Genomic DNA, 15,356 nt, shown 5'->3' with positions numbered 1-15,356 from the left:
ATTTGTATGGCGCATTCTGATTCAATTTTATAATTTTAGGAAAAAATATTAACATTCTAAAATTTCTTCGCTGAGCCCCAGATAACTATGGCACAGCCCAAGGGCTTCGCGGAGCATAGCTTGAAAAACATGTTCGAAGACAGGTTAGAATATAAATAAGATAGTCGTAAAGTATGCAGTTTTCAGGATAGAGAGTTGAATCAGTCAGTTTATTTTCGTGATGTTAATGGATCTGTGTTTAATATTAAACGTAGGTTTGCAAAAATTTACAGCAGTGTACAAGTGTTCAAGTTTATAGAAACTTTAAAGAAGAAAACACACTAATTAGTTTTAGTTTACGTGGACTGGAGTTTGAATCATTTATTTGCTTGTTTGTTGTTTTTTATGTCTGCTAAATGAAAACTATTAAAAACAGCACAGGAATTTATAATTCCTACTAAGTCGAGTGGACTGGAATATATCCTTAAAGAATGCGATGTAATATTCCATTCTAATGAGTTTAATATAACATAGTGTTTAGGGACAACAAGGGATCTATTAGTCTTAACCTAAATTTAAAATATTAAATTAATTAATTAACAAATCTTAAAGCCAGCAATTATCATTCATATAGTTATAAACATTTCTCTTAAACTCACTTCAATTCACTGCCACCACAACGTCCAAAGCGACCCTTTCCAAAAGTCAACTATCCTTTTAAAATAATAAAAACGCAAAAACTGTCTTAGTTAAAGATAACTCCTACCTTGCCAAAATGTACATTTGTGTCCTCTAGTCCTACCATTCTCACCATTAAGTATGGAAAAGATGATACATCAACAATTTTAATTCCTTCTACAACCTAAAACACGTCAATCAGTTTTCCTCTAATTTCTGTTTTGAAGAGAAAACAATTTCAGATATCTTAATCTCTCCTTGTATGACAACCCCCTTCCAAAGCACCATTCTAGTAACCTTCCTCTGAACTCTTTCCAACAATTCAGTGTCCTTCCTGAGTAAAGGAGACTAAAAATGAACACAACACTCCAATGTGTCCTAAACAGTGACATGTAGAAGGAAATTTATAACCTTTTTAGATTCGTATTCAATACTTCTCGGCCCGACATGGCCAGGTGGATAAGGCACTCGATGCGTAATCCGAGGGTCGCGGGTTCGAATCTCCGTCATACCAAACATGCTCACCCTTTCAGCCGAGGGGTTGTTATAGTGTGACGGTCAATCCCACTATTCGGTGGTAAAAGAGTAGCCCAAGAGTTGGCGGTGATGACTAGCTGCCTTCCCTCTAGTTTTACACTGCTAAATTAGGAACGGCTAGAGCAGATAGCCCTCGAGTAGCTTTGCGCGAAATTCAAAACAAACAAACAAAAACAATATTTCTGTAGATACAACCTCAATTCCTATTTTCCCTACTGTCACCCACTAGAACAACGGTAAGTCTCCGGATTTAAAATGCTAAAATCATGGGTTCGATTCCCCTCAGTGGACTCTGCAGATAGCCTGATGTGGCTTTGCTATAAGAAACCACACACAAATTTTCCCTATCAACAGCACACTGATTAATAGTTTTAGGGACCAATGAATCACTTCCCAAATATCCCTTTCTTTTGACACTGGTAAAGTTATTCCCATCCAATTTATACTAATAATTCAAATTATGATAACTCTCATCCATTATCTTTATTATAATGAAAACACACCTGACACTTATTTGCCTCCCCCATTAAATGATCTAAATCCTGTAGTAAACCAGCAGCATCTTCTTCAGAGCCAGCAACACCCAATACCCTTGATGTCCTCAGTAAATTTAAGTAATTTATTGACCATTTCTTTATCTACGTCATTAATGTAAATAAAAAGGTGTGAAGGTCCTAAGACTGAGACACACCACTTGAGACATTAATCCAGTTTGATTGAATTCCGTTTACAACAACTCTCTGTATTTTTTCATTTTTCCACCCAGCCACTCTTCTATCCAATTAGCTAACTTATCCCCACGCCTATAAAGACATTTTAGTACCTTTTCAAATGCTTCTTTAAAATCCAGGTACATCAAATGTACACATTTATCCTCAGCTCCAAAAGCAGTAACCTTTGGAAAGAGTGCAAAAGATTTTCTCGTAGCGAATGTTGACTCTAATAAAATTCTAAACTTTATTAAATGGCTTTGCAAACATCTTCTATCATACTTTCCAAAGCATTTCCCACAACCTGTGTACGATCAATAGGACAATTTTTATCACCTCCCTTGCAAATAGTTTGAAATCTTAGCAAGAGGCATTGATAAACAAAGCTTTTATAATAAGTGAACTTGTTAATTCACAGACTAATTTGGTTTGAAGTTCGTGCAAAGTTACACGTGGATTTTAGTGTTAATTAACCCTAATTTATAGAGGACGCAGCTACTAAACTCTATACACTGCCAGCAAATAGTGCGATGGGGATTCAAACCCGCGACCATCGGATTACGAGTCGAGTGCCTTAACCACCTGGCCAATAAGTGTATTATTAATTGAAACAACTTGAAACACACCTTCCAGGGGAAGACTGAAAAGTGAATTTGTATTCTATGGCCAGATGGAAGAAACACGTGTTGAAGAAGATTGATAGAAAAAAATTAGGTTTTCAACCTTCCTTCCTGATCACGTTACATGTACTGTACACATACACTTCCATACTAATGTTTTTTTCTATTGAATTTTTTTTACGAGCTGTCATAACAGATTGAAGAATACAGTAAGAAACTTCACGTCCAACTATTATAAATGACCAAAGTACTAAGTTTGTTTTTCTTACTGTTCTTCCAGCATTTTTTTTTTTTTTTTTCCGGTGGTGGCCAATAAACACTATGTAACACAAATTTTGTTGCTGGATAGTGTGCGTTTTTTCTTAATTGCTTATGTTGTAAAAGTACAGAAAATGGCCAGTATTCTCTTCAAACTTTGCTTTTGTGATCTGGATAATGAAATTTAAAAACCTATTTAATATATGTAAAACGGGCAAATTTGCACATTTTCATTTACATAAGGTCTGAATAAAACATATGAATAAAGAATTACATGTATTGATACTAAAGTTATACAAAAATGTTTAGAAGTGAGTAGTTTTTCGAAATTTGCGACTGTAGTGTAAATCACTTTCACGTATCAGACCCCAAATATAGTCTCCCATCATGTTTTCGTTATACGCTCCCAGGTCACAAAAGCAAAGTTTGAAGAGAAAAATAGGTCTTTTTCATTTACTTTAGTCATAAGCAATTGGGAAATAATACTTTCTGCCCAGGAACAAGAAAAAGTAAACATTTTGTTACATAGTGTAAATATTATGAGGTGTTGTGGAACTCTGTACTGGCACAACCAACCTTTCATGTGAATTCAAAATCTTTACTGAGAAAATGAAAATTTACCAGTTATGAGAGAGATGACAAAACTCTACAACTACATGATTCTTACATTAACATCTCTGTAACATTATTACGGAAGTTTTAAAGTAGTAAATCGATTGAAAACTGACAAACAGAAATAAAAAGTAATAAATATATACAACAAGGAAATCCGGTAACCAATTTAACCATTTAGAATAACAGATTATTTCAAATTAATTTAAATCACACAAAATTTACGTTATATATGGCAACAATTTTCAAGGTTTTGTGAATAATTTAAAACTACACAGCATGTGTAACGGAAACTAACAGAAAAGCGACACCTAACTTTGGCAAATCAGTAAGTTTCTTGCTAATAATTTTAAACTTAAGAGAGCGCTGCTTACACACTGGTTTTCTAAATTCTTGAAAAGTTTACTGAATAACTCATTAGGGTTTGGGGAAAGCATTTAACAGTTGCACAGAAATTCCTTGTTTAGAAAATACTAAGAACAAGTACAGTAAACATTTTCTAGTGAAGAACTCTACAGTTGCTATAATCAATATTGAGTTTTAATTTGTAAAAGATTTGAATATTACACAATGTTTCAAGATAAAAGTGTCATTATAGTGTCTCCAAACAGATGTGTTTAAATGTAAAGAAATAGACATTTCAAATTCTCGGTCACATGAAGAAAATCACAATTTATTGTTGGTTTTTCAGAAAGCTATGACTGAGCACAATCCATGTATCTACTTTTGAAACAACTAGTTTGTCACAGTAACAAACTGTTTAACAGGAAACAAATTAAAAATATAATTAAGACCTAATATGAATAGCTACATATGAACGTATTAAGTTATAGTGAAAATGAAACTGCACACATCCACAAGACTGTTTTTACCACAACTTGCTGCTTCTAAATGTTTTTTGATCTGACTCAACATAAGAATCAAGGGTTCATTGCAGTAACACTGAAATGCACATTTGTAAACAGACTTTTGTTTCATTTTTAAATACTAACACAAGAATTCTGTGCACAACAGCAGCAGTGACACTTAGCTAACTTTAGTTTCAGAGCTCTGAATAATTCTTTAAAGAAAACTTCTGACTAGACAGCGTAGTTGTGGCATTCTACATGTGACAGTTCATTGAAATTTCATATTGGTAAAGATGATAATGTTAGAAATAAATAAAATGATCATGATCTGAGCTGACTAGTTAAATTATAACACTGTTAAATTATAACACTTTCATTGTTCAAATCTTTCTTGCTTCCAGCTCTTATTAATTCAACAAACATACACTTATTAAGACATACACTAAAAATGAAAGCTGAGAAGGTGACATCACTTCTCAATGCTGTAGCCAGCAAAATCTAACAAAGACAATCATGTACACGATTTATCTGGCTATGTTTTCTAAGGTCAAATAATTTAAAAATTATAAAAAAACTTAACATTAAAGAGCTAATAACCAACATATGTGATTTATATTATATTGTGTTAACAAGCACATTTTACAAAATTTGCTATATAATTCAATAAGTCACTTTCCAGACCACACTTTCACTTAAAACTATATAAATACGTAGATTGCTTGTTTTTATTCGCTCTTCCACGTCTCTTAAGACCTATGAGATTCTTCTTATTAAAACAAACTGGATTTCTTCCTCAGTGAATAATAACAAAACAAAACAATTTAAGTTCCATTTACAACAAAAATACCCCATGAAGTACATGCCAATTAATGAACCCCAAATACTATTCTTCCAACTCTCTTTTCATATTTAGTCTGAACTCCACATAATTTATGATAATACTTAAGAAGTAATCAAAAAAGAAGGGCCTTAAATGAATAATGGCATGTTTTAAGTAGGTAGGGCAACACATACAAAGGACTTGTGACACAACATTTTGGAATTTCCAGAAGATTGTACGGTTTCTGAGAACTGTATGGATGACTAAAAAGTTACACCAATATTTTTTTCTTGCCACAGGGACATAAGATTAAATGGAAATGCATAATGAGGCAGGTTCTCAATTTGTCTGGATGATGACCAGCTGACCTAATGCCTCCACTGCTATGTAGCAGGACCCTCTACCATGTTTCTGTTTGGACAGTAATCTTCATTCACTACAGAGAATCCTCGGAATTCTTCCTGATTGATAGTGCGGATTACATCAGGATTTACTGGGGTCAACACCGGATCTTCTTTGGTGAAGTCCTGATCAAAGTTGTTCACATCGCGCTTGGTTTTCTGTTGAAGAAATGATGTTATAGATGTAAGTTCCTCTGAAGCACAAAACACTGTAAGCATGATGTTCAAATTCACAACACCTTACAGAGATTCAGGTAAAAACCTTCCAAAGAACTAATCATCATTCAATGACTGAAAGACAATTCTTGCTTGATACATACACATAAGAGTCTAGTGTGTTCTGTAAACTAGATAACAGATTACCGATTAAATTCAAACTGAATTTTTATCACTTGCTAACAAGTAATCAAATATCAACAGAATTTATGTTTAATAGGTAAAAATTACAGATTAACATGAAATTATGTTTTACTCAAGAGAAATGACAAGTTTTGATTCATTGGTTGGTCTAACAACTCTCTCTCAAAACTGACATTTGAAATACCAGTTAGAACAATGTAACCATTTAATCAGAAAAATATTCAATGGAAAAATCTTTAATTGTACACATTTGCTGAGGCTATTGTTTAAAGGATAAAATATTATACAATGTTCTCCTTTGCTGTGATTAAATCTACAGTTTGTGCTGAAGCAAAATTAGTTTTTTTGTTTTTGCCCAAGTTTTTTTTTATACAGATTACATTAACCCACAACATTTACATTGTATTTATTATTGTTGTTTAAATAGACTTCTTAAGACAAGCACCAAACACAGGAAATTAACACATTGTTAAGAATATTGTTAATAATTAAACACATTGTCACATGGATTACACAGGTGGGAAAGTGTGAAGTCAAAAGTAACAGTAAAATCACACGACACTCTCATTTTGAGCTAACTTATGTAAAATGAGCTGTTGCTAGTGTAATGGCAAACAGGATTTTAGGCTGTATATAAAGAAATATTGAATACAAGTCTGAAGAGGTTATTTCATTTTACAGGTTACTGGTTAAGTCACATTTGGAATATTGTGTTTATTCCTTGGCTCCTTACCTCAGGAGAGATTTTATATTGTTAAAAAGGGTTCAGAGGAATGTTACTAAAGTGGTACCTGGGACGGAGAGGTTGTCATATGAGGAGAGATAAAGATCCTTATAACTGTTTTCTCTTATAAATAGAAGTGTTAGAGGGGGTCTTATTGAAGTATTTAAATTGTAAAAGGAATTGATAATGTTGATGTACCAACATTTTTATTACTTAACAGCAAGAATTATAGAACTAGGAGACACTAATATAGATTTAGGCAAGGCAGAAGTCATCTTTAGCTAGGACATTTTTATTTTCCAATTAGAGTGGGTGGCCTATGGAAAGGGTTGTGGCGACATGAAACCTGAGTGAATTTAGACGAAAACTTGACAGATATTTTAGTGATAAGAGTTGGTTTTAATTTTATTAGACTTAGAGGATGGAACAGCCAAGATGGACCAGCAGGTCTGTTGTTAACATTATGCTACGTTATTTGGCAATCACTGATGTCAACTAAACACTACCATGCAGTCAACATTATGTTTTATTTATAAAACATGCAGTAATCCTACACTGATCCCCTGTAAATCAAATAAAGCAGTCATTAAATAATGAAAACACATTTCATATAATTTATACTTGAAACTGGTGGAACTCTAATTACAGAATTGTAGGAAAAGACAATAATTATATAACGGGTGATTAAGTAGTTCAGTGAATGATGGAATAAGTAATTTGTTTTTTATAAACAATAGACACATACATGATCAGTCCCCCTCAAAGTACTCTCCTACACATATGATCTAAAATACGAACTCTGAATGGTTCATGATCTAGAATATTATCTCTGATTACCTCATGTCTAAGAATAAAACAATACTTTTGAACATTTTATTATTTACAACATTACTATTGAATGTTTTATGCTATGAGGAACATTATAAAACATTACACTAAGCTTTCAATTAACCCTTTCACAACAGGTCATAAGTCAAAGGCCAGCCATCAAATTTGTTAATTTGCATTCAAAATTTTATTGAACTACAATTTGACAAATTTATGTCCGTAAGTTTGGAATCAAATTGTAGATTATAATTCAAACTTTAACATTATATATGAGTTAATTTCTTAATTTAAAAGTAAATATTAATTAATGTTTGCTCTACTTCTTGCACCACATCATTTCAAGTTATGTAATGTTAGTTAGGCATGACTGGAAGGCCAATATAATAATAAATATAAATGTTCATATATAGGGTTATAAGACTTAAGCTACTCACACTAAACATCTGTATTTTTGTGTTATAACATGTAGTTATTCTAGTGTGAAAAAAACATTTATTTCCCATTTTTTATGATGGTTACGAGGTTGGTCAAATGACAGGCCCCACACAGTTATAGAAAATAACATAATACAGTCTTACTGAAAACATATGTTTGAAATGTATTTAGGAGGTTTTAAAGATTACATAAATAATATTTAAGATTTTTTGATGGAGAATATTATTTTTAATCATAACTTGAAAGCACTTTACACTCAGACAAAAAACAAAACAGACTATTTTCACAAACAAGTCTTTTGTAAAAATATTTCAATAAAAAAATTGATTTTTTGTATACAAAATGCTTGTAATCTTTACCACAGGTCTACCAAATTTTGTGAAGATGCACATGATGTATCAAACGTTATAGGGCAAATACTTAATGTGTGAAAGTGTGCAGATAAACTTGTGTACATTCTACTGAGCCTGTAGAAAAAGGGTTAAATGTATACATACTTTTTTACATGATGAAGGAAAGTAACAGTTATAAAGACAAGTTTTTACATGTTTGTTTGTTATGAGTTTAGCACTAAACTACACAATGAGCTATCTGTGCTCTGCCCACAACAGGCATTAAAACCTAGTTTTTAGCATTGTATGTCTGCAGACATACTGCTGTGCCACTGGGCAAGTTTCTACTTTTATTTTAGTTGAAAACTCTAAATACTAACAGCATATACTCACAATTTTTGGTCTAAAAGGTGGTTTAACTTTTCGACTTTCTAAAGCATCCCAATCAATTTCCTTGAAAAATATATGGTTTAATATTGCCTGTTCCAGACCCTGAGAAGGTACACACCCTAATCGTTTAGCAGGATTCTTGGTCATGAACTGAAATAATAAAAAAACTTTTATTCTTTCCACTATAATTAATACTTCAAGTGAAATTTTATAAATATTAGGAAAAAATGAGATGAATGACATAAATTACAGAATTATTTCTACTTAACTTGCAGTAATTTATAAAATGAAAGTTACAAATTCCTGACATAAAAATGTATCTCAGATGATGACCTAGGAAGGTCAAAATGTTGTTCTCTGCTTTATTAGTAAAAGTGTTTATACCAATACCAGCTGCTTCGAGATGCATGTTTATTTCAAGTGGGTTTCTCATCAAGAAATTCTTGACAGTTCATTAAGAAATCAGTACAGTTATTTTTCTAATGAAAACATTCCAATAAAAATGTAGTAATTCCAATTTTTTAATTTCTAAGAACACTTTCTTTTATTCATAACAGTTGCAAATATATTTAGTGCTTTAGTACAAAATGTGTAAATAATTATATTTTTGCAGATAAAAGTTCCTACAAACATTTGTTTACTGGTATCACATTCTTAATCACATTTTTACTTTTACTGATACTTCTACATATATTTTACTTTTTTTTATTGATACTGTTCCATACATTTTATTTTTTATTGGTACTGTTCCATACATTTTACTTTTTTTATTGGTACTGTTCCATACATTTTACTTTTTATTGGTACTGTTCCATACATTTTACTTTTTATTGGTACTGTTCCATACATTTTACTTTTTATTGGTACTGTTCCATACATTATATTTTTTTTGGGTAATTGTTCCATACATTTTACTTTTTATTGGTACTGTTCCATACATTTTACTTTTTATTGGTACTGTTCCATACATTTTACTTTTTATTGGTACTGTTCCATACATTATATTTTTTATTGGTACTGTTCCATACATTATATTTTTTATTGGTACTGTTCCATACATTATATTTTTTATTGGTACTGTTCCATACATTATATTTTTTATTGGTACTGTTCCATACATTATATTTTTTATTGGTACTGTTCCATACATTATACTTTTTTTACTGATATTACTACATACAATTTACTTCTTATTCTACTTTTACATACATTTTAGTTTTTACTGGTACTGTTTTACATACATTTTAGTTTTTACTGGTGCTGTTTTCCATAAATGTTTAGTTTTTATTGGTATTGCTACCAACATTGTAAGTTCTGTAAATGTTTGACACATTTCAGTAACTGTTTTATTCACAAAGTTTCCACAATCAACTTACCCCTTTGAGAACAGAAACTGCTTCCTTGCTTAACCAAACAGGATAAACAACATCTTCATGTAGGATAGATTCAAAGAGGTCATCTTCATTGTCAGCTTCAAAAGGTGGCTGTCCTGCCATCATCTCATACATCAGTACCCCCAGAGCCCACCAGTCGACAGAAGGACCATATTCTAACTCTTGTAGGATCTGGAACAAGAAAGGTTGTGTTGGAATCTTCTTCACACAACAATCAAGTGGTTGATGAATATTTTGTGAAGAGCATCATATCAGTTTACCATATCATAATAAAAAGTACAACTGGACTTTAAATTATTTTATTCAAATCAATAATTGTATGAAGGATTTAAATATATGTTGTGTAAGTACCACGTAACTAATGGGTTAATAAGTAGTAGATACTTAAAACCAGCTGGAAACCCTTGGGTGCAAAATAAGAGACTAAGGATAAAACTTGTTTCAAGTGATATAAAAGTGCTACAGATAAAAATTATAAACACTAGTTTGATTACAGTGAAATAACATACCTGAGTAAGGTGTAGTTTAACTGATAACAGAGAAACGGATAAGTGGTCCTGTCATTTTATGTTAGGTTAGCAATATTACACTTTTAATTTTCTACAAATCTAATGCAGTACCTCAGGTGCAATATAATCAGGAGTACCACAGAATGTTGTAGTTGTAGCACCACCAGCAATTCCTTCTTTACACATTCCAAAATCTGCAATCTTGCAATGTCCTTCACTATCTAACAAGATGTTGTCCAACTTGAGATCCCTAGAGGATGTTTTACACTTCATTTACCATATAAACAAGTAAAAAACAACAATTCTCTGACTAAGTCTCACCTTGGACCTTGAATAACAATCCAACTAGTTTATGGAACACTTTAACACTGTAATTACTGGTTTAAAATATAAACATCAAATTTATTTCACATAGAGTATTTATACCATATTAAAAGTTTACATTAAACTTGAAACACAAGAGAAATACTGACAGTACACTGTTTACATCAACCTACAAATTCTGATTAAATTATTAACACTAAACCTCTTGTTCAGAAAATTATTAATATCACATTCACTTAACAACAATTAGTCATTTACTTTGTAGTTTTAAATGTTTAGATAAGTGATTCTGAAAACTTAAATCTCCTGTAAATTATCCAAACCAGACCTATATCTTCAGATTTAACTGTTTACACTAGATCCAAATATTTAAGACCATTGTTTAAAACTGACCTACATTTTTAAATTCAGCTCTTGACACAAGATCTAAATATTCAGAATCCACTGTTTACTTCAGACTAATGCTAACAGTCACTTGCTGACAAAAAATCCACATTTTTAGTCTCAACTGTTTGCAGACTTAAATATTCAGTTGACTGTTTATCTGAGATCACTACATTAGCCACTTACTTACAACAGAAGTACATGTTAGAGAGAACACACTTCTAACCTGTATATCACTCCATGTCGATGTAAGAACATTAAGGCAAGAGTAACTTCTGCTGCATAGAATCTTGCCCTTGCTTCATCAAATTTCCTGGCTTTCTGAATTTGAAACATGAGATCACCTCCATTTACGTACTCCATGACAAAAAACAGACGATCCTTTATTGGAATAAAAAATGGAACACATCCAGTTAAAATTTAGATGTTACACATTTTGTGATGGTCATAATATCTAAATATCAGCCAGAGAAAGTAAGCTTGTTACCAGCATAGTAAAGATTAATTTTTTAGCCTTTAACCGAAAACTGTTACACAAAAATAAGACAGATATAAACACATGCAACATTTGAAAGTTTTGGATAAATAGAAATTATTTCTACTTTATAACACTTCTTTCATATCTTAAAAAAATGTGAAATGTGTATGTATTCATAGGACAGAAATGGAAAACAAAATAAATTTGAATTTTTTAAAAATAGGCTACAGAAAAGGTATTTTAATCATGAACTAATGCTCAACCAGATGACTGTTCACATATAAAAGCATATAGATAAATTAAGTAGGGGCGTTAAAAGGAAAATAGTGTTAAATGGTACAAACTGTATGTTAATTTAATAATGCACCTCTGTTTGGAAAGAGCAGTAGAGAGCTGTGAGAAAAGGATGTTTGGCTGATAAAGTAAGGATCCGTTTCTCAGTCATTGTACAGTCCACATCATCGTCTTGAAGAATAACATCTTTTCTTAAAACTTTGATGGCGTACACTTCATCAGTTCCTTTACGTTCTCCTAACATAACCTAAATTATACAAAACAACACACCCCATAGCATTCGTTTTATCATATACAACATATAATAATTTAACAACTTCTAAAGATTAGGAAACAAATTATATAAAAATACTTTAAAATATAAAAAATTCTACTGAAAAATTCAATAAATCAAAATTGAAATAATCAATTAAAAGCTTTGCATAAGGATTTGCACACAGATACAATACAGTGTGAACTTTCCTAAATGAATTGTAACTAATAAAAAGTACAATAGTGTAAAACTCATACAATAGACTTCCTTTGCTTCTATGCTACCTATTATGGAATAATACAGGGTGTCCCAAAATAACGTTTACAGTCAAAGAGTGTAAACTTCAGATTTGACTTGTGTCCAAGGATAGCGGATAATCAGCTTACAATCGAGCACAAAATATTCATTCTTAAAACTTTTTGGAAAGTCGAAAACAAAGCTGAAGTGCAAAGACGTTTTACTAGAAAGTTCCATATGGATGCGCCATCTCGCCCTAGCATTTCACGCATCATTGCCAAGTTTGATGAACACGGAACTCTCCACCATATGAGAAAGGGTCGCTCTGGTCGAAAAAGATCATCAACAAGCCCAACAAGAGAGCAAGAGGTCATTGATAATGTTCTGAATTCTCCAAGAAAATCAGTGCACCAACTGTCTCGTGAAACAGGTATCCCCCTAAATCCAGCGTTCATCGCATTTTGAAGCGTTCCCAATTCAAATGTTTCATCCCATCGCTTGTTCATGCTCTGAATGAAGATGACCCTGATCGAAGGGTTGAGTTCTGTGAATGGTATCTTGCTAGATGTGCAGGCGATGATGAATTTCTACTCAAAATCATTTGGAGTGACGAAGTAACGTTTAAGCTGAATGGCTCAATAAATCGACACAACTGCACCTACTGGGCAATAGAAAATCCACATGTTACAGAGGAACATCACTTGAATTTGCCTGGAGTGATTGTGTGGTGTGGTCTGTCCGCTAGGGGACTCATCGGACCATTCTTTTTCCAAGACACCGTAACAGGATTGAATTATCTTAACATGCTACAAGAGTTTGCCATGCCATCCAAGAACAATTTGGAGAAGAAGAGTGTTTCTTCCAGCAGGATGGCGCTCCTCCCACTTCCATCGTGACGTGAGAGCTTATCTGGATGCATCTATGCCAGACAGATGGATTGGACGAAGAGGAAGTGTAGAATTTCCTGCTAAATCACCAGATTTGACATCCATAGATTTCTTTTTGTGAGGGTTTCTGAAAGACAAAGTTTACAGCACAAAAAGGGCAACAATTGACAAATTGAGAGTTGCAATTGAAGAACAATGTGCTTTAATACCAGATGAGATGGTGTTTGATGTGTGCACTTCCATTTCTTCCCATTATGAGATGTGTCTGGAGCAGAACGGATTTCAGTTTGAACACCTGAAGTGAAGCAAGCAAATTCTGACATTTTACAATTTCAACCAAGGAGAGTTTTCCTTCGGAAGAACTTTGTTATTTTTCTCTTGATTTCAGTATTAAATCTTTAAATAAATCCTTTGGCTATCATATGTATCTTGTTTCATTGTTAAAATCAATAAACAAGGAAAGTTATAATGATCCAAAGAGTGTAAATGTTATTTTGGGACACCCTGTATGTCCCTCATAGGAAGAAAATCAAAACAGTTTTGTTCCAAACATCACCAATTTCTACCCTGTGACTTCAATACAAGTTGTCAAGTTTAGCCAATCACAATTTTTAAAATTAAATTGTCATTGTGTGACATACTTGTCAATACCTCAGCTTTGAGAAGTTTCAGCGTAACAAAAGTGCTTCTACTGTTCTTTATATATAAGCTAAGTTTAGCAAAAACTGTATTCAGATTAAAACAGTTGAGCATAGTGACATATTGCAAGAATAAAGTAGGTTTGTTACAAGATTATACCACAATTAGAGACCTTCTTTTCAAAAATTGCTTCATCATTGTATAGTGCATTTGGATTTGGAAGTTTCAGCATAACTGGAAAGGTTCTGTCCAGAACAAGATTAGGTAGGCCTAGGTAGATATACTTTTCCTGGACCACATTAAATGCTTAAATGTCAAGGCCACTATTTGTTAAGTGTTTACATTAGGCCATAATTTGGCAAAAAATAATCCAGAAAATATCTGTGATGATGAGAAAACCCACTTGTAGAGAAAATTATATATTTAAAAATGGCTGGTATGGGTAGAGAAAATTATATATTTAAAAACAGCTGGTATGGGTAGAGAAAGCACTATGTAGAGGGACAAACAACGTTTCGATCTTCTTTGGTGAACCTGATGATGATCAAAGAAGGTTGAAACATTGTTCGCTCCTCTATTAGTGCTTTCTCTACCCATACCAGCCTTTTTAAATATATACTCTAGAAAAAGTACATACATAAATGAATATCAACTGGCTTTAAACTTTATAGCACAAATCAAATAAAGCAGTTTCATTAATAAAATTTAAAAAATCATTTTACCAACAATTTTGGTGTTCTACAAAAGCTATTTTATTTACACAATATGTCACAGATCATTAAGACAGTGTTGTGTAGTGAGGAACCTATTGAACTGAATAATGACATCACTAGAACAGCAACTTTTACAACAAGCAGGTTTTGATAATTACAACAGTATCAAGTCATCATTTGGTAAGAGTTAAAGCAAACCATACATGTGCATCAGACACATCCAGTTCATAAGTTGTCACTAGCAAAAGTAGATGTTTGACCTCTCTTACAACTGTAACTTGCAGAATGCAACAAACATCTAGCTTTCATTTTACAACTGTAACTAGGAGAACGTAGAAAACTTCTGAACTTTATCTCACAACTGTAACTAGGAGAACGTAGAAAACTTCTGAACTTTATCTTATGACTGTAACTAGGAGAATGTAGGAAACTTCTGAACTTTATATTACAACTGTAACTAGGAGAATGTAGGAAACTTCTGAACTTTACCTCACAACTGTAACTAGGAGAATGTAGGAAACTTCTGAACTTTATATTACAACTGTAACTAGGAGGACGTAGAAAACTTCTGAACTTTATATTACAACTGTAACTAGGAGGACGTAGACAACTTCTGAACTTTATCTCACAACTGTAACTAGGAGAATGTAGAAAACTTCTGAACTTTATCTCACAACTGTAACTAGAAGAATGTAGGAAACTTCTGAACTTT

The 15,356-nt window shown here is 32.4% G+C and overlaps 1 protein-coding gene across 1 annotated transcript in view; it reads right to left on the bottom strand.

The window, feature by feature from the left end:
• Positions 1-4,046: 4,046 nt before the first annotated feature.
• Positions 4,047-15,356, bottom strand: part of LOC143226698 (calcium-independent protein kinase C-like) — a 49,551-nt gene continuing 38,241 nt past the window's right edge. Inside the window, 6 exon segments of the mRNA XM_076458027.1 lie at positions 4,047-5,622; positions 8,536-8,682; positions 9,909-10,097; positions 10,547-10,685; positions 11,370-11,524; positions 11,989-12,162. Of these exon segments, the coding sequence (XP_076314142.1) occupies positions 5,446-5,622; positions 8,536-8,682; positions 9,909-10,097; positions 10,547-10,685; positions 11,370-11,524; positions 11,989-12,162 (981 nt within the window). The 3' untranslated portion in view covers positions 4,047-5,445.

The sequence above is a fragment of the Tachypleus tridentatus genome, chromosome 9, assembly GCF_004210375.1.
Source record: "Tachypleus tridentatus isolate NWPU-2018 chromosome 9, ASM421037v1, whole genome shotgun sequence".
Lineage (NCBI taxonomy): Eukaryota > Metazoa > Arthropoda > Merostomata > Xiphosura > Limulidae > Tachypleus > Tachypleus tridentatus.
This window is presented reverse-complemented; position numbering and strand designations above follow the sequence as displayed.